The sequence below is a fragment of the Aptenodytes forsteri genome, unplaced genomic scaffold (assembly GCF_000699145.1).
Source record: "Aptenodytes forsteri isolate BGI_AS27 unplaced genomic scaffold, ASM69914v1 Scaffold16, whole genome shotgun sequence".
Taxonomy (NCBI): Eukaryota; Metazoa; Chordata; class Aves; order Sphenisciformes; family Spheniscidae; genus Aptenodytes; species Aptenodytes forsteri.
The window spans coordinates 212,466-235,674 of NW_008794753.1; the positions used below are offsets into that span (position 1 = coordinate 212,466).

Consider the following 23,209-nt stretch of genomic DNA (forward strand, 5'->3'; position numbering starts at 1 on the left):
AATGTAAACATATCCTTTTTTTTTTTTTTTTTTTTTTTTTAAAGTAATGTTGCTCTGCCTTTTTTTCCTAAGTCTAAATACAGTAGCTCTTTTTTGCCATTTAGTCATGCTTTAGCATAAATGTTCTTCTAAAGAACATTTAAAATAAAGTTTCTTATAGTGAAATAAAGTTTTTGTTTCATTTTACAGACAATAGCCACTAATGCTTTGCTTTGTTCATTTCTTTTTCTTTAGTTCATGCACATATCTCTTTGTTTTAATATATACAATATGTACAAACAATACATCCACACTCTTCTGGTTCATTCAGACAAAACTATACAAATAATAATTTTATCTTGCCAAGTTATTGACCCTTTGTGAATAAAATATTTAGTAATTAATCAATATATTCCCTTTCAAATATTTTTTTCTCATTTTCCAGTTCTACCTTCTATATATACAGAAACTGCCCAGATTTTGATGAAGTAGCCAAAATAAGAAATTTACTGGCCAATATGCAGCACCACTCTGATCTTTAGGTGGTATAAAACGTCCAGGCAACATATGTATGTGAGACTGCAAAATGACAAGAGGATTGACAAGTACTTAAGATAAAAAGCTACACGTTTTACAAATTATTTTAAGAACTTAATTGAAATAATAGTACATGAAAGTAAGGCTAGAAAATAAAGTGCTGAATATGAGAGAAAGTACATGACAATTGATATGTTTGCAGGTTCTAGTAAAAATACCAAAAAAACTTTTTAAAACTTGCTTAAGCTGCTCTCTCCATTCCTCATGCATTACCCGTTTATCTCATACACCAACCCCTTCTGTAAGTTCCCACGGGATGTATTAAAAACCTGCAGATTTAAAAAGTTGCATTAAGTGTGCTGTAGAGATTTAAATCAAACACAAAGGACAGAGGTGCGAAGGAAATGAGGATGCATGGACCCAATAAAGATGTACTGATCTAAGCCCCTCCACTGAGACTCTCAAAGCTTCAGTTTCTTGGAGATGACTGATAGGCGCAGGAACAGCATTCTTGCGTTGCTTGTGCATTCCCACCTTTTCTTAACAATATTTTTGGTATAATATTTGTACAGTTCCACATGTTGTTTAATACAGCCCTATATGAAAAGGATAATTAATCGCTTCTTCCTTCTCGGAGAATGAAGCAACTCGCAATTTCCTCCTGGTGTCTTTTGTTTTCCCCATGATCCAACAGAAGATTGAGTTCCAAGATGTCTTGCTGAACAAATTAAAAGTTGTCCATGAAAGTGCAAATGCAATGACCAAAACATTACTGTTAAAATCCTGCAGCTGGTATTTCCAGAACTGCAGTGGGTATTTTTGTTGTTGTTGTTGCATGTCTCTGCTAAAAACAGAAAATGAAAACAGTCTGAAAAGCAATGTCACATTGCTACGGGATGCTGCTGCGTATCTTCAAGTTCCTTGGCCTTTTTCAATTCTTTCACTCTGAAAAAACAAAGAGGAGCTATATAACACTTCTATTGCAAATCTCATTCCAGACAGAAAAATCAAAATGATTCCTCATTCTAACCTCCTGTGGAAAAGAGCCAGCTCCCAGAGAAATGACAGGAGGGTAATACATTCCTGACACCACAAACAGTTGGAAGCGCAAGAATGGGCTGCTAGAAATCCGAGACAAACACATTTGGAAGGATACACTTATTTCCAGCTACTGTTTCTTCCTGATATTTGTAACTACAGCTGGACTTCGTTCTGGTATCGGCCTATTTAATTGCTTGGAAGTTTTTTGGACTGCTGTTCATTACTGATTTTGCAGCTGCCTGCTAGTCCAGCTGTTCTGGCAAAGGGGCTTTTCAGCGTTGACCTCTTTTCTCCATACAACGCTGAAGCGGCAACAATTTGATGCTGTGCCCGGCACAGTAGGGGAAAAATCAGTCAGTCATACTTGCAAGGGAAGCTTGATGTTGATACAGAATCTCACATAAGAAAGTGTTTATATGCGAGTAGAAGGAACTGGTATGGGTGCGAAGAAAGATAATTTACTTCACACTTATTCCAGCTTCTAGTGGCTGTATTTTCTAGCATGCTGTTGGTAGTAGATTCATGTTTTTTCCCAGCCAGCAGTGGAGGACGCTGTGTGCCAAGGGAGATGAACCTACAACGTGGAAGAGTCACTATCCCTAGATGTGGCCTGATGCTTCAGTTCTCAGCTCTTTAAAATGCATGCAATACATTACCTCCTCTAGCACTTGTCAGCATAAGAACTAAATCATCACTGAAAGCTGAAATAATTAAAAATTAAATTAAAAGGATGAACAGAAGGGAATAATTTCAATCCCATCAAAGAAAGCTGAATTCTGCATCGGTGCTGGAGTAGCAGCAATCCTCTGCTCAGGCTGACAAACTGGCTGTGTATCAGTGAAGGCTCCCTGCAAAGGAGCCAAAACAAATCCACGGGGACTTCCCGTGCTGTCTCTAAACCCAAAGGCAGGTGCCCAGCTGAGCTTGTGGCAGCTTAGCTCTGCCTCCTTTTGCAGGGAGCTCCTTTCCGCAGTGCAATTCCTTTGCCACTTGCCTCCACGTGTCTTTCCTCTGCTACTGCGAGGGGAGGACCACCCCAAAAAGGAGTAGAACACCGCCTAAATTAAGTGATTTAGCAAAGCATGTACATGCCCAACTGATGTAGCAAAAACTTGAAAGGACAAATAACAAAGGTATGGTACGAAGAATTGTGTCAGAGCTGCAAGTGTGTAACCGAATCCAACTAAGAGGGAATGGATTTAACAAAGCCTGAGTAAATACAGATAGTAAAAGGTGTTGGGAGAGCTAAGCAGCAGCAATGCCAGTCTGTCACTTCTGCACGTAGACTTCCACTCACACATCCTCTTTTGGCTCTCGCACCAGCCTGCTAATAGAAGGATACAATGAAGGCTATAAACTGACCTCTATAAATACACCTCCATTTCACCATTTATTAACTTTTCTGCACGTACTATTACTCAGAATCACAGTCAAAAGGGAGCTAGCTGCTTTTAACTCTTTGTTTTTTCTGACTCAAAGCTCTAGCACTCATAGGCGTTCTCTTCGTTTGTGAAACTGGGGGAAACAGGAGTCAATGAGTAAATCACACTAACCAATATGCAGGTCTGACCTTTGCTAATTACCTTAATTCCACCAAACTGTTTGAGAATATCACATATGGAAAGACAGAGGGCTCTGCCAATCCAAACGCACGTGCTGTTTTCAGAGCCTGAAGACTTAACATCCAAGGGGCCACGGCACTCCTCTGAAATCCGAGTGCGGCAGAGGGGTGCCTCAGTACAGCTCTCCCAGATGCCAAGTGCTCTGATCCCCAGGCTGAGGAAGGGGCAAGGCAGCAAGTGGCACCACCAGTTCTGAATTCCTACTTGGGTAGTGCTGTACTGAGTCTAAATGCCTGCTACAACTTCACAGAGACATTTTCTACAGGAAAATTTTGGCTCTATGCAAGCTGGTGTCTAAAAGACCCTGCTGACATCAGGGGAGTGGGGGCTTCAGCACTGCACAGAAGGCAGCAGCAAGCCTCTGCTCGTCCCCAGTGGGTGATGATGTATTATGGTGCTACCTGCTGGGTAAGTCCAGATCATCTTTTCATTATAGGAAACAGGAAGACTGGTACAGTGAACTGAAAATGCTCACAAATGACAAATTGACCGTCTTCAGTATATTTAGTTTTCTTTCTTTTCTTGCAGCAGAAAAGCAGCCTCTCCCTTGAAAGTATTACTAGTATTTCTACTACTGCACCGCTTAGAAGCGGGTGAGCCAAGATCACTGCTGTGCTAGAAAAATGTGGTGTGCCTCTGTGCACTAGACAATTTTTAAGGCTTACATTAACTACATTCAAGAAACCATCTATTAATACATGATCTGCAGTGCAACTTCCAAATGTTTTCTGTTGCACTTCAGTACTGTAATGTAAGATTAACCTGTTATTATAGATCTCTTGCTGAGAACATGCACATTAGATAAGCTGGTGGCTCTTTCACTGAGACATGCTATACCTTAGTTTAGCACTTCAACATGCAAGGACTACACTAACAAAGCACTTTTGCTGGAAGAATGCAAGACATGCTTTGCTGCAAACTTCAACCTACAGCATGCAGTATCTGTACTGGTGCAGACCTATTGAATCTGTTTAACAGGAACACACATGCCAATGGAAGTTAATTACTACAGCACTCAACATTTGCACTAGTACAGATCCTATTCAGAAATATGCACCACTTTTCCTTGGTCAAGTGTACTTTACATTGGTTTACAGATTCTCAGGCTTATAAAAATGTTGTGAGTGCAACAATAATTACTGCTTAAAAACACAAGCACACACTAGTACAGAATTTCCCTACGGCAAAGTTACAGACTTTGAAATTTGTCATGGGTACTTTACTGCAAGATGCTGTTTAGTATGTAATGGCTTAAAACAAACCCTGCATTCCACAGCATTTATAAACTTAAGCTTCGAGATGATGACCATCCAACTTTATTAAGCTACCACATTTTTTTACTTCAACTAACCTCTGTGTTCAGTATACTTAATTGTGCATGTGTTACATTAAAAATGGGAGTGCAGGTAGGTACTACAAGTCCTTTATTTGTGTAATACAGTGCCCGGTAGGTATGAAGACCTGCAGTCTGCAGCTGGCAAGCTCTCCTCGTCGCTCAGAAGAGCTGGCACTGAGGCCAGAGAAGTTCTCCCCTCTCCTGGCAGCAGGCTCGAGGCAGCCCTGCTCAGCTGTGGGATCTGCAGCATAGCACAGCCAGAGTGGAACTGAAATACCTCTAACTGCTACCAATAATTGAGCAAATCCATGGCCAGACCGACACTTGAGAAGCACTGAAGTGTTGTTGTGAATGCCCTGCTTCTTCCCCAAACCAGGGCTAAACATGAAGTGCCAGAACCACTGTACGCATCAAGCTAGATACCAGACCAAGGTAATCCATTTACTTCATCATTTAAACTAACTGTTCTTAAACAAGCCTCTGAATTGCTTTATCAAGAGAACCTAAAACTAAGTGTTTTCAACCAATTAATTCTTTATTGGATAGTCTGTACCGCAGCCTTTCCTGTGTCTTAAAAGTCCTTTTAGTTCTCATTTAACACTTTTCTTTTTGAGTAAGTTCCTTACTCAGTGATACTTTGATTTGATTTTGTTACAACAATGTGAAGTGTCAACATGAGTGTGGGGCTGGTATTTCCTCTTCATTAATGCTCGGTGTAATAAACCCTCTAAATTTTCAAATGCAGTTAAAAATACAGTTTGATCAGGGAAGAATTTTGGACAAATTAGGACCCTTGAAAATAGAAATCCACTGAGTAAGTGCCACTAGGAGAGCTTTTAAGTGAACAATATAGTATTGCCTTCATGCTAGAAGGCAACCTTCTTTTGTTCTTGTTTTTCCGCTTTTAAATTCAGGCAGGGGAAGAGGGCCAAAGTGTAGCATTTCCAGTTACAAGCATTAATAAACTGCTCTAAGAAGAACACCACTACTGGAATTTATACAATGGTACAGCAGAAAGGATGTTCTTAGAGAAGAGGTTTCAATCCAGTTTGGTAGACTTACAGTGAGACTTGTTTTTTTCCCCTTTAAATAACAGAAAAAATGAGAGCCCTGAGAGCAAGTAATACCAGCAGGCCACGTGCTGATGGATGGTGCGCAAACCTCTCCAGAGGTCTACAGGCACAGGCATGCTGGTTTGGATCACTTCTGGAAGTGCCTCCAGCTGCATGGGGACTGGAGGTAAGGACAGTTCAAGTGACACACGGCTGCAAGCCAGAGTGCACCAGGGTAACAGGCTCTGGCTGTGGCAAGACTCCAAACAAGAAGTACCATCCTACTTCAGCAGCCACTGAAACCATGCACAGAATTGCAAGGACCATAAATTTGGCTTTGCACTGATGAAACCTTCAACAAAAACCTCCTCAAATTACATTTCCTCCAGACAGTAAGCACCTCTAAGGTACAAAGTCATTCGCCTCTAAGGTACAAAGTCATTCCCTCAGCAATTGCTGAAGAGCAGATGGACAGAAAAAAGCACGTGCAATAGAGATGACCACTGATAAGGTGTGTGAATCATAGCCGTGGTGCTGACGCACTGCAAGGGAAAAGATGATTTCAACTGTGAGCTTTGAACCCTGACACTCGGGAGCTATGTCCCGGTTCCCAGATTGCTCCAGCCAGACAAAGCTTCTGCCCTTCAAACTGTTACTTACTTGGACACCATACAGGAGGTTGCATCATTACGTGCTGAAGCGATGTAGAAAGCAACAGCCCCAGAAGCGAGCAGCAGCTCCTCTCCCCACACGCCCTCCCCAGTCTTGTATGGGAGTATGTCAGCAAATGAATTAGGCCTACTTAGAAAAAGTTACAGCAAACGATGGCTTCATGGGTAAAGCGTAACACAAAGCTGCTTCATCAAATTTACTCCATAATGCCCAGCCAGGGAAATGTTTAATGAATCTGAATGCTGACGATCAGTAAAAAGGACAGGGTGCAGGAGCCAGAGAAGGCTGTCTGGCGAGTTACCTGTTGCTCTGACAGCTGAAATGGCCTGTGGGACATTTAAGAAAGGGGAGCTCTTGCCTTTTTCCAGATATCTCATTTGGGCAGCAAAACAAAAAAGACAGAAAGGCCCAATAAGAATGACACCCCAGAGCACGCGGTCTGCGATTTAACACATACATTTGAGCTCCAAATACATTCAGCCCCTGCAAGAGGTAAATTAAAAAAGAAATTACTTTGAAAACTTTTGTTGCAGGTACAGTGACGCATATCCCAATATGACATTTTCTCACATCGTCCTGAACTTGAACAAACAGGACTTTTCAACTCCTTAAAATTTTCCCCCATTCTCAATCTTCCTAAGAGACGTAAGAACCCGGGTACTTAAATGCAATGTCTGCTGCATAGCACATATTAAAAACACACAAAAAATACAAGTCCTAGGTGCACAGGAGTAGGAAAGGATTTGCTGCTGAAACGCCATAAGAGGGAAGGGTATGCAAAGAACAACAAAATAGAGTAGATGATGTTTATTCAGGTATGAAATAAAGTTGTACTTACCCAGAGGAACTGACTTCAGGTGTCACATGCACGCTCCCCAAACCAGAGAGCAGCATTTAATCAAACCATAAGAAATAGGGTGGGGATAAGGGGATCTATTTTTAAATGAAAGATGCCATGAATGAATACATTCTTTATTACTCATGATCACAGATAACAAGTGCACTTGCTCTGCCCCAGAGAGGACAGAAGTTTCGCTGTAGGCAGAAAGTGATCAGCTACTCTAATGATGTGAAAAGACTTGCTCCTTGTGATCTGCTCCAGATCACCTGCCTACCAAGAGCACGGCAGATAGGCTCACAGTTCAAGCAGTCGTGTATTTTTGTTCATGTCCTATATCTGGACTTCAAGCAAAGCTCTCCTTCACAGGAGGCTACAGTGGATGGTTTAACCGATGAGCAGGGAAACATTTGTGTAGCAGGCACTGTGATTAGCTGAAATCTGTCCACTGGAACGGGTTCCCCTGAGATGAAAACTATTACTTAAAAGCAATAGTAACTGGATTTCCCTCCCTAGAAAGTCTTTTAATTTCTACTGCAGAAAGATAGCAGGTTTTGTCTCACATAAGTTGGTCAATAAAATCTCCCAGTTCTCCCTCTTTACTGATCCTGGTGTAATGTAACCCAAATAAATCCAGAAAAATTAATGAAATAAATTTGAAAAGAGGACATGGAGGCAAATGCTGTGATCATTTATCTGCACATGCAGACTACATAAGCGCAGTGTCAGTGTACAGAATACATCCAATTTGTATATTACAGACATGTTTGCACGCATCCTTCACCATATATGGACATGTCAGCTTGTGCACATCGGAAGGTCACAACTTGTTTTTTCCAGATAAGCAGAGAACTCTCCAATTTCCCCGATCAATCCCATATCACTTGCCATTCAAGGCAAAACCTGCAAATGCTACTAAACTTCCAGAATCTGCTTCCTGCTAATTTCTCATACGCTGTTACATACACAAAGCCTTAAAGTGCAACAACTATTTCTCCTCCAATACTGATGACCAGCCTCTCAGCTGCACCTGGAGCAAAATCACCATACAGCATCTGCAGAGCGTGCCCTCAGGGGTGGCTTCCCCAGCTTTGCTCAAGTCCAGGGAGCTGTGCGCTAGCTGTGGACCTGGACCCCGCACTTGCTCCTCTTTACAGTCCCCTCTACTAGTGCACTGACCACGCAACACAGGTCAATTTTAGTCTATCTTGAGATTGCAGCATCCATCTGCTCTCTCAGGTAGGAATCCTAGTGTTGAATGGAAAAGCACAATAGCACAATTGCTTTATTATTCTATGTTCAAGTTGTATTCTTTTCAGTTTTGAATCCAACTGGCCCACTTTGGTATGCACATTTTAAGTTTAAGTTATTTTTCTTATTCATAGAACAAAGGTCTTAAAACATATCCCCTCCTGTCTGGCATGCAAAGGTTACACACAGTGCTGCTAGGGGAGAACGCAGCACAGCTTCCAGCCTGTGCCATTCCCAGGGCTGCAGAGTGCACTGAGCAGGGGCGTTCTGTGGGCAGCCCAAGCCTGTGGACACCAGGGCAGACAGAAGTGCCAGAGAGCAGGGCACAGCAGGAACTGTGCTGGCATGCCTGCGCGCAGCCAGCCAAATCAGTTAAGCAGGAATTCTCTGGAGGGGAGGAAGACTAAGAAGAAAGCACCAAAACTGCAAAAATAGGAGTGGCTGGAGGCAGGAATGTATTTTGAGCATACCAGCATCTAGCTGCAGACATGCAAGCTAGTCCTTTTTCTTACACAGTGTGGGACATGGTCCACGGCTACCCAGACAAAACCAGGAAAGACTGGGAGACTCCCAATTATCTCCAGGTAGCGTTAGAGAACAGGCCTCACCAGTAAGCCCCCTGCCGCAGAATGAGTCTGAGGCAGTGCAGGGAGAAAAACATTTGCTCTGTCTCTTCCTGCAACTCCCATCTCGCACCAGTTTCTTCCAATTCTGCTGCTTTTGAAAGGGCTTCACACTCTCGACAGAACTGTAGCATTCGGCTTTTGCTCAGAGAAAAGACAGAGCGGGTGCATCCACCGTTCTGGTTGGCACGGGCCCTGCAGCTCAGCCTTCTCTGTCCCACGACCCAAAGTGTTTTTGGTGGCTGCAAGGCTGGCTCCACACTTGCACACCACAGAGTTCAAGGGTTCCTGACGCAACAGACACATGCTTCATGGCGGGGACTGAGGAGCTGCAGCTCCTTGTTCAGGCCCATCTCGGGGCAGGAGGAAGGAGGTCGGGACACTGCCTGCCAGGGAGGGAAGGCGTGCTGTTGAGCTAGCCCCAGGCCCAGCCAGCTCTGCCCTGCAGCGTACTGCTCTATTGGCTGCTAAATAAAATGTTGTCATTTGTCTGCAGCATTCATTACTGTCCCATGGATATGGTAACTGACCCCAAGATTAAAGATGGTTAAACTTGCCAATGTTTTTTCACATAAAAGCAGACACTTATTTATGTCCTTACAACAGAAGGTTGAATTATCTAATCAGAATGACTTTTTTTTTTTTTAAAGTTCCTTACAGTGAATTTTATTTTTCAAAAACAAATTGTTTTTTTCTTCAAGAGGCTTTTGAAACCAGACACCCAACTGTAGACCAAAAATTACCAGCCCTAGTTATAATCAAAGCATCAGATTAGTAAAAACAAGTCACCCAGTCAGTCCACCATTATAAGAATACAAGCTATTTTTACACGGTTCTTGAATTAACCTGTGTTAGTTGTAAAGCACATTACCATACATGCTGAGACCTGGAGCTATAGTTTTCCAGCTAACACCTTCAGTGTTGGTGTCTCTGCAATCAGGAGTAATGATTCTCTTCCTCCATCAGGGCAAGAGCCATGAAAGCAGCACTTAAACAGTTAAGGCACATCTGGGCCTTTGTCCCCATTTCATCCATTTCTTACTTCATTTGTCATTAGTAAAGAACCCAAATTGTTACTTGTAAAAAACTGAGGGTACGCAACAAAAAATGGTAGCACAATAGTCATCGTTTGGAAAGAAATGTCATTAGCTATTGCTTCTTTGTTAGGCTCAATAGTTAAACAAATAACAATGCCTCCAGCAGGCTTAAGCCCAATTCATACTCTCACTCCTAAGTCATAAAAATCATCTCTGCAATTCAAAGTCAGTAAAACGCCATAATCAACAATTCAGTTTTCTTTTCTGAATGTCATGTGGGTCACCCCTCCCTCTGCCTCTCCTCCCTTGTTGAAGGGACTAGTAATAAGCACACAAATGGTATTATTTCCAACTGCAGTTTTTGACAAAAACCCTGCTGTCCTACAACCTCTCAAATGCAAGATGGTACTGAGCAGTCAGGCTGACAACTCAGGCATGTGCCTTGAAAGCCACAGTGTTCCCTGCTTGTACAGGGACTGTGACCTGCTATGGGAACGCTTTGGCATATTCCCACCCTGCTGTCGGGTAGCAGACCAGCCTGCTAATGTGACTGAGCACAAAGGTGAGAGTGAGACTCCCAACAGAAGCTCACTTGGCACTTACTATAACGCAGTTATAGCGTCTTCATCTTCATTTCAGGTTTTTTGTCTTCCTTCCCACTATGTAGATTAACAGCTGAGAGAAGCAGTTGTCAAAAAGCTGGCCCTAGTAAGGTAACCAGACGTGTAACTTACTGAAGACCAACTTCTAGAAGATAAGCATTGGTGCTTAACCACCTTAAGGAATAAAAAGCAGTGTGAAGAGCTCTTCTGCTTCTCTCTGGCTCGGGCAGAAACAAATACCCGTCTAGAGTAGGCTGCATCTGTACTGCAGCTTCCTACAATCTAGCCTGAACACTGCCGCAGTCCCATGACAAAGGACATCGTTACTCATTGACTGTGTGTGAGTGCAGACCCCGTCAAGTTCCAAAATCTACTAACAGCCATTTTGGATACTGAAAAAATATCCCACCAACAACGCCACCTAAGCATGCCCATGATGAATATACATGTCCTTTTTCACACATTCATGCATTGGTAACATCTACTGCAGAGCTCTGTCCTGTTATAAAAGCAGCAGTGTTAGTCATTGCAGTAGGGTTAGTTTATAAGGATTCTGTTTTATATAATTAATGGAGGTGAAACTTACTGGCATATCTCGACTGCAGCCCCATGCAAGCAAGCAGAAAGCAAAAATATTTAAAATGGAAGAGAGGAACTGGCTAGCAGGCAGCTACACTCACCCTTTTGTACAGCCTATGGTCCACCAGTGGGCTTCAGATTGCAAAACAATACCAAAGAGCTATTAGCACACACATGGCAATAACCGTACCTTACCAAGAGCTTCACTTCAGTGAGGAGGAGACAACACTTCTGCTTGCCTGGAGAGAAAGAACCCTTCCCACTCCTGCCTACCGGACTCCTCCTCTTTACCAGAGAAGAGCAGTCCCGTGTTTAGGTGTTTTAGGGCAGGAAGCAATAAGCAAGTAAAGTAAACCTGATACTGTCATCCTTGTGGCACTTCTAGCTGTATCCTGCCTTCTCTTGCAGCAATCGTCTGCTTTCTATCTCATTCCAAATGCTACTCCATAAAAACCACTGCAGATCATAATCACAGCCTAGCAATGGTGTGGATACCTCTCAGAAGAGTAACATTTTCCTAAGAATTGGAGAAAGAATAGGAAATAGGGGGTTACCTTCCCAGTGAAAGCTGACTGTATGGACCATATATGGATTCAGCTCAGCAAACCCAAACCCACTTCGGAGCTCTTGGATCTCCTTGCAGCTCTAGATATGTCATATCTGGGGATCCCTGAGTAGGTGGAGTCTTTCCAAAACCACTGAATATGCAAACCCTTAATTCTGCCTCACACAGGACAGTGTGCTGGGAGACAGCTCAACTCACAGTTGGTGTAATGGCAAGTTTTCGGTTGAAAGTTAGTCAAGGGCCAGTTGACAGGTCCGGGCACCATGGGAAGATGGGCAAAGCTCTCCTGGGAGGCCAGGAAGTTTCTGTTTCTCATTCTCAAACAACACTTCTGTGACAAGTCATGTTGATACCATGTTATGGCTGATGCATGTTTTTCACCAGATTTTTGACAATATGACAATAGATGGATAAATAAGGTTTTTTTTTCCCAAAGTCAAAAGGAAACAAGACATGTCTGACCGTCAGAATGACTGCTGCTGATGAATGACCACTTTTGTCTCCATGACACCTGACAATATTCAGCTACTAGAGCTCCCGTATCTTCTCTAAGAATACATTTGACCAAAACTTACATTTCTTTTCTGATTTTCATTGACGTCTATGCATGCATTACTGAGAGAGCTCCAACTGCAGAACTTCTCTCGTTAACTCTCACAAAACATCTGAAATACTGTCTGATCAGGCAACAAGCGTAAGTTCAGGAGAGAGAAAACACAAGACCAACATGCCTATGCACCCTGGATCCTCAAGCTGATAGGAATCATGTTTGCGCTACTGAGCCTTTGCGCCAAAAAGCTAATAGGCAAAATAGGACAAGACAACCATTTAAGCTGTTCTGAATGCTAGCAGAGAAAGAGTTCTCATCATTGGCTTAAAGTACACTTTGATCAATTTAAAATAGGAAAAAAACAACCAACCGCATGGTTGCCAGGGGAAAGCCTGAGTAAAGCTTGCCTAAAGGCTACAGAATAAGCTCTTAAGAGCCATTTATTGGCCCAGCAACAGAATCTGCTTGTGGACAAAAACCTAGGTTAAACAGTTTCATTTTTTTTAAGGTTTAATTTCTGAACTTCAAGAATTTACTGCCTTTTCACTTAGCTCACTATCCTTACGACAGACTGCAAGTGGCTTTTACAGCCTCCTCCCCTACCTCTGTCTATCAGCTGACAGAAATCTGCTACAAGATCCTGTTTCTTTGATGTTCCTGTGCATGCTCTCTTTTCTCTCACTCTCTCAGATTTTCCCAAAATATCTGTCATTTCTATCCCTTGTACTGACAAGGCACTGTGGTTTAACAAGCGGCTCCATAGTGCCATTTTTTCACTACAAAGCATTAAATAACATTAGTTGTTCATTGTTATGGCTTGCCCCTGGGTGTTCAGGAGCTTGGATGGCTGAAATATTTCTTTACAGAGCCTGGGGCTTTCTTGATTTCTTGTTTATAGCAGCAGTGTGCTAATTTTGAGCATTTCAAGAGGAGTCTGTGATGGGATTCCAACAAGGAGTACTCCTGAAACAGTGTGTGGGGCTGTTAGCCTAAGTACCAGTCACATCATCATCAGCGGTATCCTGTGCGAGCGTTACACGGGATGCACAGCAGACTGAATGGATATAATTAGGAGGCTTATATAGAGATGGTTTTAAACTCACTTAACATCCTAAGTTTTATTACTCTATCCTTAGAAAAAGGTAAGCAACAGAAGTCAAGCAGTGAGGAATAAATGCAATTACTAAGACATAGAAAAGAAAATTCAGAAAGCTTGAAGAAGAGCAGATGAGAAGGAAGCAATTCCTTCATCTTCCACCTGGTACCCCAGTGTACATGCACCATGAACAGGGCAGCTCAGAAAGGGGGCTGCTGAGCCAAGCTTGGGAAGGAATGAATGCGGGTGGTCTCACCAGGATATGGCTGGGGGGGGGGGGGGGGGTATGGCTGTGCTGGGGAAAGCGCATAGATCTCCCCCTTGGGGCAGGGGGGGCGAGGAAGCAAATGGGTCAGCCTGAGTCAGCTGAGATGCTGAAGCAAGTGAAGCTCTGTTTTAGTAAGTAGATCTGTATCATTTCCAGTATTATGCTTTGCCCTTGCAGCTGTTTGCTGTTTACAGAGACTTCAATCTGTTTGTCTCCAAAATCCTGTGTGGTAATAAAGCTCTAAGCTCTAAATTTGTGTGTTGTTCTTCAGTGAGCACAAGCAAGCATGGGGACCAGACCTCTCTGTAAGGTACCAGCAGCCAGGAGAGTCTGAGGGTCCGTGAGATACTCCCGCAGTGTGATCCCAGGATCACAGATGCAGCCTAAGTGCACAGAGCACAAAGTGTTTTGGAAAATGATAGATCTCCCCCTTGGGGCAGGGGGGGCGAGGAAGCAAATGGGTCAGCCTGAGTCAGCTGAGATGCTGAAGCAAGTGAAGCTCTGTTTTAGTAAGTAGATCTGTATCATTTCCAGTATTATGCTTTGCCCTTGCAGCTGTTTACACAAGCAGGAGACTTCAATCTGTTTGTCTCCAAAATCCTGTGTGGTAATAAAGCTCTAAGAACCTGATTTGTGTGTTGTTCTTCAGTGAGCACAAGCAAGCATGGGGACCAGACCTCTCTGTAAGGTACCAGCAGCCAGGAGAGTCTGAGGGTCCGTGAGATACTCCCGCAGTGTGATCCCAGGATCACAGATGCAGCCTAAGTGCACAGAGCACAAAGTGTTTTGGAAAATGTCTTTCTTCGCAACTGCTTGCTAGAACTTTTTTGGCAAGCAGGAGGAATACAGGGAAAAAGGTCCAAACTCGTCACATTTCTAAACAGTTCTGTAAATCTAGTAGGCTGGTAAATGTATGCCTTTTTCAAGTAGCTTCTAAATGCTGATTTTGTCATTTTGGTAAGCCTTGCTTTTATTTTTAGCATTTGCCAATGCCAGAATGCTCCTGGTTAAAATTTGTGTCAATTATTAGTATTAGCCACACTAACAATTTTAAATCCTTATGATTGCTTGGAGAAAGTACATGACCATGAATGTGTGATCGTTTTTATTTCAGAGGGAAAAGCAAGGCAGTTTTGAAACACAGTTAACATCTTCAGTGGAAATGTTACTTTTTTCTTTTGTTGCATCCTAGCCAAGAACCACGGACAAATTCCCAAGTAACCACAACGGCTAACAAAGTGCCTATGGACACAGACAGGACTGCATCGTTGCAGAAATTCAAGTACTGCACAGTGTGACATAAGCCAGAGAGAGCCTACTGACAATGGATCCCCCCCCTGCTTCTTTTTATTTCCTGTCTATAAATACCCAAGACCTAAACCTGTCTCCCAGAGATGCACAGCAGCAGCGACGACGCTGCTGAAGAGAGAAGAGGTTGACTACAGGCAAAGGGAAGGGTCTTGCCTGCAAACTTCAGTGATGCAAATGAGTAGGGTCTCACTCTACAAAGGAAACAGGAGATGCTGAGAAAGAGGAAGGCAACGAGCTGAAGACAAGAACAACTGCTGGATTCATGGGCAATTTAAGCCCTGGAGAGTCTAGGTTACTCGACAGCTGGAGACTTAACTGAGTGTGGCTGAAGTGCATGGCGCATCCTGGACATCAGTGGGAAACCCAGTGATACAGCTAGTCGTGAGGTATTCTCTGGGCTTGTGTGTGAGAGTCACCTGTTAAGAGCTGCTGGCAGGTTGACCCCGGAGCCTCCACGGATGGAAGCGGGCACGTGGCTTCCCCAGGGACTGCCTGGATCTCAAACAGATCTGAGAGGATACAGAAGTTCTGAGCCTTCGCCTGCTTCAGCAGGACATGCTGCCCAACAAACACAACAAAACAAACCTTTTGGTCTCTTCCACATGCCCTGCTGAGAGCAAGAAGCCACTTGTGCTTCTTCATGAAGAACTGTGGCTGTTTCAAGTGCATTTGGAATTGGCCTGGAAACTATAAAGCCCTCTTTCTTGTCCACACATGTTACTTCCCACTGAACCGGCAGGTAAGATGTCCTTCCACAACATGAGCTACGCTGACCTCCTGCAAACTGCAGCTCTGAAATCCTACAAAAAGGACCGAGTCTGTTTCTAAAATCAATTTTATCACATGCCCCTCTGCCTCTCAGAGCTCTCCTTGTTCAAACATCACTGGGCTGAACTAGATATGCTTCATCAGGTCTGACCAGCTCCTGAGCAGATGAAATGCATGTGTGGTGAGAATGGAGGGAGCAGAGTCAGAAACATCTGAATTCACTTTTGTCTAGGCAAAGTTCCAGTGTGCAACCTGATCATATATGGGATCCTTTCATTGAAAAAAATCAAAACAAACACCCTGCATGTAGCAGAGTACTAGTATGGTAGCGCCAGCTGCCATATGTGAGCACTTTGGCAAGCCTGCACAGGTCCCCATGCTGGCAGGAGATGATTCATCTTCATGTCTGTGTCTGTACTCCCAGCTTACTGAGGTATGTGTGGAGTGGCTGACGTGAACTAACTTGTCTGCTGCTGTTGGCACATTCCACCTATCCACACTAAAAAGAACCCGTATTTGATGAGAATTTACCAAATGATCCTGTGACCAAACTAAAGGCTACACCAGATGTTGTCACATTTTGCACTTTCCCACATACCATGAATGCTTTGTGCAGCACTTACAAGCTGTAGCTATGATTCAGTAAGCTTTTTTTCAGACTTCCTCAAGTCCAACTTTTAAAGTCATGTGCCTTGCTTTGCTCAAAGTTTCCTTGTTCTGTGTCTGCCCAACACAACCTGGGCTCCAGCAATGGAGCTGAACATAATTCTTTCAGCAACAGTCCTAATTTAAGACATTTCATTTTTGTCAGTGTATCTTGGAAGCAGCTGGGCTTCGTTATTTGATTAAAAGATCTGTAGTGAGCTGATTCTATTACCCTTTACATTGCACTCATTGCTGACACACTTGAATATTGTTGCATTGCTCTAATGAAGGGCAGATACCAAAAGACAGCGTCATACCTGTGGCGGCAGCGTCGTAAAAACCGCATAATCTTGCGAGCAGCTTGATCCTGCTTCTTAGTAAGCAGACTGCTTCTAAACACAAAAAAAACCAACAATGAAGTAGGCAAAACTGGGGAGAATAATACTAAATGCAAGAATAATTATCCTATGAACCACTGTCCTTTTCTCAGTGGCCTTTATCTGTAAACTACAGCACAGCCCTGATGAGTGTACAGGCAATATACAAAGATCCTGGTAGCATCTAACATCCCAATGGCTCACCTGAGTTTCTGTTGTACAATGGTGGCTGCCCGACGGTTTTGCCTCCTCTTCCCACATTCTTTGTAGCTGCGATAGTACTGCTGGATCAGCATCGCAGCTCGTCGGCTCTGCTGGAATTTTTTCTGCTCATAATAACTTCGGAATTTGCTCTGGATAAGAATGGCAGCTTGCGTCATCTTTTTATAAAGTGCATACTACAAGAGAAACAAAGAGAAGCTGAGGCATTCCAATAAAACCAGCGAGAAGCAGGTTCCTAGGGCAGAATACTCTTCTGCCACTAAGACATGATGAGAAGCAAATGATTATCTGCTCGCTGATTGGGAACTGTATGAGAAAATGGTGACAGCAAACTGGAACAACTGTGAGATTAGGTGCAGAACCTAGTCTGCATCAAGAAAGCAACTACCTGTTTTGCTGCCCCTGGAATAGTTTGACGGGATTGGTTTTATTTAATGCCTAGCTAGCAGAGGCTCTACATGTACATGCTAATGACCCAATCCAGCTGTACTATACTTATGAACAACTTCGGAACAACTGGAGCTGATCCTGAGTCATGTTTACACTGCTTCATATTTGTACTGCAGTGGGTCTGTGTTAGAGATAAACCAACTGACTACACTTACAGGAATTGTTTGTTTCCCTTGCACACAGAAATCTCATTACAAACTACAGGATGCTCATTTCTATGCAGCCATTATTTGTAAAGGCTCATAACAACAGCAGCAAAATATGCCCAACTAAGTGACTGTAAGGGTAAAGCAGTGTGAATGACTATTCCAAAATGCTAAGAAATTAACTAAAACGAAAATACACTTTTTTGTGTCTTCCTTTAAAAATATCTTTTCAACAAATTACTTTAAAATTGAATTTGCTGTTCACAAGTGTATTCCACTTTCCTAGGACAATTGACTTTTAAACAGCTCATTTCTTGTTTCTATGCCATAGCACAATACTGCAAAAGTTTTGATTGCTCAAATATATCCATTTAAATCCAAGCATTTCAAATAGAATAACATATGTTTCTAACTTAAAAAAAAACCCCAAAACCAAACCCAAACAAAATCCACAAGAGTTAATTAAGCAAGTCTAATATTGAGCCCAAGTCATAGGCAAAACTAAATCTCATTAGAAGTCTGTAACAAGCATTCACTGAACTTGCAAATTTGCATGAGCAGTCACACACATCCAAAATTCCCTCTAGCACTGTATTATTTTTAGCCCCATGATTCCAAATAAAGCAGGCACAAACTCTTAAAAAGAAAATCTTTATTCTACATCCTTTTCCTTCTAAAGCACGCACGTAGATGGCCGCTTAACAGAAACCATACACAGTCATGCGTATTTTTAAAAGTCCTTTTTAAGATAAGAGATGTAGCATAATGTATAGAAGTTGCACTCATACCTCTGAACTAACGCTATGACAGAGGTTTTCAGTGTTTACTGATCTTATTTTGGAAGTTTTAACGCTTTCAAAACTTATGTGTCTGCTGTTCCTGGCTATTTTATCACCTGTGACTTCTGCTCACTTTATCAGACAGATAAGACACAGAAACAGCAGCCACTGCCCTGTATAGGGTAATGTCCTAACATATCTCAATAGAGTTTTCCTGTCTATTGGGAAAAAAAACCCCAAAAGCAAACACACAACCCCCACCCTGCACAACATCACCCCAAAGCAAAAAACCCTCCAGTATCACCACAGACCACCATTTACCAAATTTCACTTTTTGGAATTGAAGCAGTCATTAGGTACAATTATATTTTGCCATTATTAATTTCCATTTTTTTTTTCTTTTCTTTGTTCTTTTTAACATTTTTAATTAAATGGATCAGATTGTGGTTTTCAATCAGCTATTTTAAATAAGTCCACTCACGGGCTGGTGATTGCCTTCCAATTTTTAGCCCAGATGGGACTTCTGTGGCTGAGTTACAAACCCCTGAATAGAAGGGTTCAAATACTAAACCGTGATGTGAACTATGACTGTTCAATCTAGTCATAAGCCTGTACTGATCTCAGCAATACAGTAACATAATAGAGGAATAAGGCATGTGAAAGAGAAAATAGCAGTCACTGAATAGACTAGACTCCAGTATGTTTGCATTCAACTCTAAGACCCACTTAGCTGATTAGCTGCTCCCTCTCCTCCTCTTTTTACCTCCAGCCGGGAAGAGGATAAATGGAGAAGTCACCTCACCTCTGTGAAGCGGTAAGCCTCAGCTAGTACAGCGGCCCCAGAAAGCTCAGCTGACTTGTGCTGATAGAACAGTACTTTGACTGATACAAAACCATGGTGCAGGAGGAAGGTGTGGATGGAAAATTACCCCGAGGACATGGTCTGTCCAGGAAGAGCATGCCTTGCCTCCTGGGTAGCTCTGAGAGAAGCTCAGCTGATTATAGTACCTGATGAGAGCAAGATGTTGCACAGCTGGGAAATCCATCTTTACAGTAGAAAATTATTGGCCATGAACAATTTAAGACTGGCATCAACAGTCACGCCTCCAGTATGAGCAGCAACGTACATGAGATGGTGGTCTCAGGAATTCAGGGCACAGGTATTTCAAAGATGAATGTTCAAAATACTTTGGCAGGCAGGCAGAATGCAGAGGACTGGCTGCACGGGTGGGATAATGTTTTCCTGTGCTCCCCGAATGCCAAGGCAAAGATCACCGAGTGACAGCTAATCAGCAGCAGCAAAGGAAAGCTTGTCCTCCGGAAACTGGCTTCAAAACCTTCCCTGCACCTCAGCCCCTCACTGCTTAGATGAGTACCCGTAGAAGCAGAAGCCTTTTTTTTTTTTTTCTTTTAGTTGTACTACTGTGCTGGTATGCTGTGGCACAGCAGCCCCTACGTATCTCCCATAAGGTTTGGTTTGTCACTGATTTCTCAACTACAGGTATTTATTAGTGGATACTATTAAAACGTTTCTCTAAATGCCAGGTTCTCCTGGTTTATATTGAACATTAAAGTTAGTGACCCACTGGGAATTGTTTCCAAAATAGTGTTTGTATTTGTATTACCTTCAAGGCTATCCAAGTAAGCTTAGGGAGAAACAGAAAAATACATAGTTAATGTTAGTTCTGCAAATAAAGAATGAAAAAATTAAAAAACCAAACCATCTTCTTTCAAAAAGAAGCGATTCCAGACAAAGCAGCTTGTCAAGCCGTTTTTGAAAGGAATTAAGCTTCCCTATTACAGGAAGTATCACTCCAGAATAGCAGCCATGTGACAGGTTGAATGTGAATCATGATGCAGTCACCTAACACTAGAAAGGCTTCCCAAATAAATGTTTTTGAAGGTTGTAAAAGAGCACAGACATCTTGCATTTCACTTTACGTAACAAAAGAAGCGATTCCAGACAAAGCAGCTTGTCAAGCCGTTTTTGAAAGGAATTAAGCTTCCCTATTACAGGAAGTATCACTCCAGAATAGCAGCCATGTGACAGGTTGAATGTGAATCATGATGCAGTCACCTAACACTAGAAAGGCTTCCCAAATAAATGTTTTTGAAGGTTGTAAAAGAGCACAGACATCTTGCCTTTCACTTTACGTAACATGCCACCAGGCACCAGACAGCTTGAGTCTAGCAGAGTACAGTAAAAAGAGGGACATGGGCTCAAGTCGTCGTGTCCCTCCCCCCCCCCCAAAAAAAACCCCCCCAAACCCAAAACCCCCCAAAAACCAAAAAGGAAAAAGTATCTTCTTTTTCTGGGGTTGAGAACTCAGCCTAAAAGCATGTCTCCAGCTAGAACCTGGAGAACAGTCTCAGTCCTGGAACAAGTGGCATCAAGCTACAACACGTGACTTCCCATAGTTTAAAAGTTTAGTATGTGCAAAATAAAACAACCTATTTTTCATCTTTTCCTTTATCAAAGGCAAAACCAACTTCAATTTCACAATGAAATTTGGCAAGCAACTAGTCAGAGAATAGTCTCACCAGGCTATAGCATGCATAAAGGCCAATATGGAATACATCATTGCCCTCTCATAGCAAAAATACAAGTTATCATCACAAACAAAACCCTTTCAAGGATTCCCTCCAAAATTAAGATTCAGGACACGAATTTTCTTCCCTTTTCAATTTTGCCTGAGCAGGGTATTTCATCACTACATGATGAAAGGCATACAAGAGGAACAGTGGGATAATTCCCATTACAAAGGGCTGTGTTCATGGCACTTACGTGCGTTTCATAAAATTTCACTTCCTTGATTACCTGTTTGTATTTTCGGTAGCAACGCTGAATAACAGCAGCAGCCACCTCTTGCTGTTCCCGGAGAGGACGACCCTATGTGGAAAAGGAAAGAAGCAATAAGTAGTCAGAGCGCACCAAAAAATGGGACAGATGATGTTAAGTGGCTCACAGCAGCTTGCAGGGCCCCTACTTCGAAATCTCTCCTATCAGTGCTACCCGGTCTGATTCAGGTCTAGGCATTTCCTGGAGATCTCTCTACTGTCAACTCATGTAAGGGACAAACCCTCATAATTGATCTTTACACCAAGCAGGCAACTAACCAGAACCTTTGGGGTATATTTTGAGGATATGCTTTGTGAGTGCTGTTCCGGCACAGAAGGCATGCTATGGCATGGCATACTCTCTCCAGTATGGTAGTTGCTGGGTAAACATCAACAAGCAAATGCTAGAAGCATTGAAAATCTTATGGCAGAAACTGTATTTTTGTCCCAGAAGTGGGTATTACCCACATTTTGTTTTTTAACAAATTACACTCTAACACCTAACAAGGAAGACATTGGACGTTTTGGCCACATACCTTGTATTTCCTGAACACTGTCTGGACAAGTTTGGCAGCTTCATAGAGTTCTCTCTGCTCATGATCAGACAGAGTTAACTGTGCAAACTCATTTTCTACCTTCTCGCTGGTGGATGCACTCAGAAATTCAGACCAGTCTGCTGCCGAGGGAAGGCTGGGTTTCTCAAAAGCTATTTCACTGATTGGTGAGCCTGCAGGGCTCAAGCTGGTGTTCGAAGAAGGGGTCAGGGGTTCACTATACAGACTTCTGAAATACCAATCACAGTAGGAATTATTGGCTCACAAAGCACCTGAGCTGGCATCACAGATAAGGACTACAACATTTCTCAGTTCAAGGCAGAAGCTCATGCTCCCCTCCTTCTCTCCAACCAACATCCCACATTCCTGAGCCTGCCTGTACCACATTGCACAGACTTGGCACTGGAAGAGAAGTCACAAGTCAGACCTTGTGGCCACTTTCCCCTCCTGCTGCATGCATTCCCATTCTTCCACAAATTTGTAGCTGTGCTGGCAACAATACATTTGACCACCAGAGTGTGGCTGGGCTTGGAACACCAGCATTGAGTCCCACTGAGAAAGAGCATCTGCAGGCTAAAGAATCAGTGCATGCTGCCCAGCATTCAGACCACTCAAACCCAGAGCAACTTCACAGCTCTTCCTGACCTTATCTGTGCAGCACTTGGCAGATGATCGACATCAGCAAGGTAACTGGCCAGCCAGCTCATTGTGGTGCTCATGGCAGCACTGTCCGTTCTCTCCACCAGCGGTGACTCCATGGGCACAAAATTCTCCCGCTTGATCCTGTCAGGCGTAGCTTCAATAATGTGCTCTGCAAGTGTCATCATGTTCACCTGGGAAGGGGGAGAGGAGAGCAAACTTTTGCCGCCTGGTAGCAGGAGCCTTGTGCTTGTGTGTTACAGCCCAGCTTTAGACAGATTGCCTGATTTTCCTCAAACTTATGATAGCTGAAGTCTACTGTTTGTCTCAGCATCAGAGAGAAATTCATTAACCAAAGCTCATTTGCTTTTCTGTCTCTTCTGACAAAGCACTGCAGGTTTTCACATTCCCCAGACCTCTTTTTCATTGAGTGTATGGGGAGCCTAAGAGATCTGGTGAAAGGTTTATGTCATTGGACGTAGCTGTATGCTACTGGCAGCTGTCACTACTATCTTGTTTCCAAAGGAAAAGTGACCTTGCCGCTCTTTCGCTGAGATGTGCAGTAGAGCATGACAGCACAATAAAGGCACATTAAGAGAAGTTAAAACCCTTGGGACCACAGCTTTGTCTGGAATCCTTCTGAACCATATCCCCCCACCTGCCAAGGTTCACAGGAATTTTTAATACAGAGAACAGAAAACAGTTCTTTTTTTCCCAAAGATCTGCTTCATCTGTGTTACGCCAGCAAGATGAGAATATTTAGAGATGCCAAGGCAGTGCAGGTAGGCTGTGCTCCCATTATTCTTTTTGCTCAGAAGACCAAATGCAGTGT

At 42.9% G+C, this 23,209-nt stretch overlaps 1 protein-coding gene across 1 annotated transcript in view; it reads right to left on the reverse strand.

Moving 5' to 3' along the window:
- Positions 1-59: 59 nt before the first annotated feature.
- The window catches only part of CAMTA1 (calmodulin binding transcription activator 1), a 250,618-nt gene continuing 227,468 nt past the window's right edge, over positions 60-23,209 (reverse strand). The window contains exons 14-20 of the mRNA XM_019470737.1: positions 22,384-22,571; positions 21,721-21,967; positions 21,165-21,236; positions 16,954-17,147; positions 16,690-16,764; positions 11,271-11,301; positions 60-1,461 (exon numbers count right to left, since the gene is read on the reverse strand). Of these exons, the coding sequence (XP_019326282.1) occupies positions 1,429-1,461; positions 11,271-11,301; positions 16,690-16,764; positions 16,954-17,147; positions 21,165-21,236; positions 21,721-21,967; positions 22,384-22,571 (840 nt within the window). The 3' untranslated portion in view covers positions 60-1,428. The remainder of the gene's footprint in view (positions 1,462-11,270; positions 11,302-16,689; positions 16,765-16,953; positions 17,148-21,164; positions 21,237-21,720; positions 21,968-22,383; positions 22,572-23,209) is intronic.